The following is a 3,648-nucleotide window of genomic DNA, read 5'->3' on the forward strand; positions in this document are numbered from 1 at the left end:
CCTTCTTTAGAAGCTTTCCTGAAAGGTGCTGAGGAGCCCAGAGATGTCCATACTCACAGCCCTGATTCTGTGTCTCCCTGCCAGGAGGAAGGACCTGTTTGTCCAGGCCCATGGTGATCTCTTCACACACACCTCCCTGGTCTCCTGCCCTTGCTCCTTCCAGGACTGCAGTGCCTGACTCCGGACTGATTTTTCTGATGACAATTTGTATTTTCTTGGCAGGATCTGAGTGAGTTAAACTCCACCACAGTGAAGAGTCCCACGAACACCGTGGCAGTGCAGAACCTGAAGGCAGGCACCATCTACGTGTTCCAGGTGCGCGCGCGGACGGTGGCCGGGTACGGCCGCTACAGCGGCAAGATGTACTTCCAGACCATGACTGAAGGTGAGTCTGCACCTGCCCCTGCTGAAGGGTGACACAGGGGATAGAGAGAGGTGGAGAAGAAGTCCAGAGGAGGCCATCAAGTTGCTCAGAGGACTGGAGCATCTCCTCTATGAGGACAGGCTGAGAGAGTTGGGGCTGTTCAGCCTGGAGAAGAGAAGGTTGTGTGGAGACCTCAGAGCAACCTGCCAGGAGCTGAAGGGGCTCCAGGGAAGGAGCAGAGGGATCTGTGTTAGGAACTGCAGGGATGACTGTGTGGAGAGGTTTTGGACCTCATTCCAACCCCCTGCAATGGGCAGGAACACCTTCCAGCAGCAGAGTCTACAGCAGTGACAGGGTAATGGTTGGACTCAGTGGTCTCAGAGGTGTCCTCCAACCTTGATGATTCTATGATAAGGAGGAATGGGGAGAAATTGAAAGAGGGAAATTTAGATTAGATCTCAGGAAGTTTTCCCTGTGAGGGTGGTGAGACACTGTCCCAGGTTGCCCAGGGAGGCTGTGGCTGCCCCAGCCCTGGCATGGCTAAAGCCTTGAGCAACCTGCTCTGGTGGGAGGTGTCCCTGCCCAGGGCAGGGGGTTGGGGCTGGATGATGTTTAAGCTCCATTCCAACCCCTTAACACACTGTGGCTCTAAACTGGAGATGCACTGGGATCAAAGCTGGTCACCTTACAACAGCAAGTCCCTTCCAGGGTGTGTTGCCAAATGACATCGAAGCCCTGGAGAGAGCCATAGGTGCTTGGTCTGTGCAGGGAGTTACAGAATTTAAGCCAGTTTCTGCCCAGCTTTTCTACCCTGGGGATGTGCCCACTCAGGTGGAGTTAGAGCAGGCAGAACTGATGGCTATACGTGCACAGCTGGGGATGACAAATGCACAGCTGGGCCTTCATTTTCTAAATTTGTGCTGCTACATAAAACAGGCCAAGCCAGTTTTCTGGCCCCGAGGCAAAGGACAAGGCACAGCATGCAGCCACGGGAAGAAACTTTCCTCCCAAATGGGATAGCTGCAGCCAACCTTCCTTCTGGGACACATCCCTCAGCCTGAGCCATGCCTGGGACAGCTCTGTCCTGCACCAAAGCCATGCCAGGGAGCAACAGCCAAGCTAATGTGGAGCTGCTCAGGGACAGAAAATCAGGGAATCATCAAGGTTGGAGGAAACCTCTAAGAGCATCAAGTCCAACCATTAACCTGTCACTGTTGGAACCCCTAAACCAGATCATCCAGCACCAGATCCAGACACCTCTGAAACACCTCCAGGGATGGTGACTCCACCACCTCCCTGGGCAATATTCCAGTGCACTTCATGGGGATCTTCAAGATCTCAAGCTTCCCCTCAAACAGAGGGAATCTCAGTAAGATTGTAGATTCCCATAAGAGCACTCTGGGCTCAACACCTCCAAGGATGGTGCCTCCACCACCTCCCTGGGCAATATTCCAGTGCACTTCATGGGGATCTTCAAGATCTCAAGCTTCCCCTCAAACAGCCTGAATCAGTGGAAGGTGCTCCTGCCCAATAAGAGCACTCTGGGCTCAACACCTCCAAGGATGGTGACTCCACCATCTCCGTGGGCAATATCCCAGTGCCTCAACCCCCTCCCAGGGAAAACATTTCTCCTCACATCCAATCTGACTCTGCCCTGGCTCAGCTTGTTGTTCAGCAGTAGGTGCTCCTTACCACATCCCGTGTTACAGAACAGCTACTTAAGAGTAGCAGACCAAAACCTGATGGACTGTCCTAGCCCTTTAGCTGGTAAGTCTGAATGTTGCACTTTTACATTCACAAAGGGTAGCCCTTTTCTGAGCCTCATCGCTCTGCCCTTGCTGACTGTGTGAGTGTAGCTACAGTAACCCATTCCCTCTCCCTTGTGTGCCAGCTGAGTACCAGACCAGTGTCCAGGAGAAGCTGCCACTCATCATTGGCTCCTCAGCAGCAGGACTGGTGTTCCTCATCGCTGTGGTTGTCATCATTATTGTGTGCAACAGGTAGGTCAGTCTGAGCACTCCACCCAGGGCTGGGGCTGCGCTGGGCTCGGGGAGACGGGACAGGGTGGCAGGGATGGGGAGGATGGGGAAGATGAGGGGCTAGAGATGCCCCTGCAGTGCTTCCCTTGGCCCTGAGGGGCCCATGCTGTGCTCAGGTCTCCCTTTCCTTCCAGAAGAAGGGGCTTTGAGCGTGCAGACTCGGAGTACACCGACAAGCTGCAGCACTATACCAGTGGCCACAGTACGTACCGCGGGGCCCTGCCCGCCCCGGGGCTCCGCTCGCTCTTCGGTTCGTCCTCCTCCTCACTCCTTCCTCAGGGGCTGGGGAGGGCTCAGCCCAGCTGCTTGGGCAGGCATGTGCATGTGGAGGAGCTCCATGCTGGCGAGATCCGCTATCAGCCCACCCTGATCCCTGCCCTGCTCTCCAGAGCTGTGTGCTGACAGGTGCCAACCACACAGGGAACACCTGAGCTTGCTCTGCAAACCCCAGGGACAGCCAACACAGCCCATGAAGCCTCACCCTCTTCTGTGCTGCAGCCCCTGCCACCACTCCAGGTCTGGCTCCTGCAATTAGAGTCATAGAATCATCAGGGTTGGAGGAGACCTCTAAGATCATCGAGTCCAACCGTAACCTGTCACTGCTGGAACCCCTAAACCCTAAGCCAGATCCTCCAGTGCCACATCCAGACACCTCTTATACACCTCCAGGAGTGGTGACTCTACCACCTCCCTGGATAATTCCCTATTCCAGTGCCTGAACACCCTGGACAGCTTCCATTAGACCAGGCTTGGAGCAACCTGGTGTAGTGGAAGGTGCTCCTGCCCATGGCAGGAGGTGGAACAAGATGGTTTTCGAAGTATCTTCCAAACCAAACCATTCCATGACTATGATTTGATTTAAGTCCATGGCCCATGGTCCATGGAAGCCAATTGCTAACATCTAATCTGACTCTACCCTGTCTCAGCTCAAGACCATTCCCTCTAGTCCTAATTCATAGAATCATAGAATTTTAGGGGTTGGAATGAAACTTAGAAATCATCCAGTCCCAACCCCTGCCCTGGACAGGGACACCTCCCACCAGAGCAGGTTGCTCAAGGCTTCATCCAGCCTGGCTTTGGACAAGTTCCTGAGCTTTGCCCATGTTCTGGGAAGCAGTGAGGCCCTTCTGTCTATCTCCTAGATGTGTGTCTAGGTGTCTAATACCATCCCTGACATGCCCTCTCTTGCAGCCTCCCTCTCCCAAAGTCCCTGTGCAAGGCACTCCCTCACATCCAGCATTCCTG

At 54.4% G+C, this 3,648-nt stretch overlaps 1 protein-coding gene across 1 annotated transcript in view; it reads left to right on the forward strand.

The window, feature by feature from the left end:
- Window positions 1–222: 222 nt before the first annotated feature.
- Window positions 223–3,648, forward strand: part of LOC103801885 (ephrin type-B receptor 2) — a gene marked incomplete at its 5' end in the record, with an annotated part of 17,069 nt that continues 13,643 nt past the window's right edge. The window contains 3 exons of the mRNA XM_009074321.1: window positions 223–385; window positions 2,256–2,364; window positions 2,538–2,605. Coding sequence (XP_009072569.1) covers window positions 223–385; window positions 2,256–2,364; window positions 2,538–2,605 — 340 coding nt within the window. The remainder of the gene's footprint in view (window positions 386–2,255; window positions 2,365–2,537; window positions 2,606–3,648) is intronic.

The sequence above is a fragment of the Acanthisitta chloris genome, unplaced genomic scaffold, assembly GCF_000695815.1.
Source record: "Acanthisitta chloris isolate BGI_N310 unplaced genomic scaffold, ASM69581v1 scaffold3185, whole genome shotgun sequence".
Taxonomy (NCBI): Eukaryota; Metazoa; Chordata; class Aves; order Passeriformes; family Acanthisittidae; genus Acanthisitta; species Acanthisitta chloris.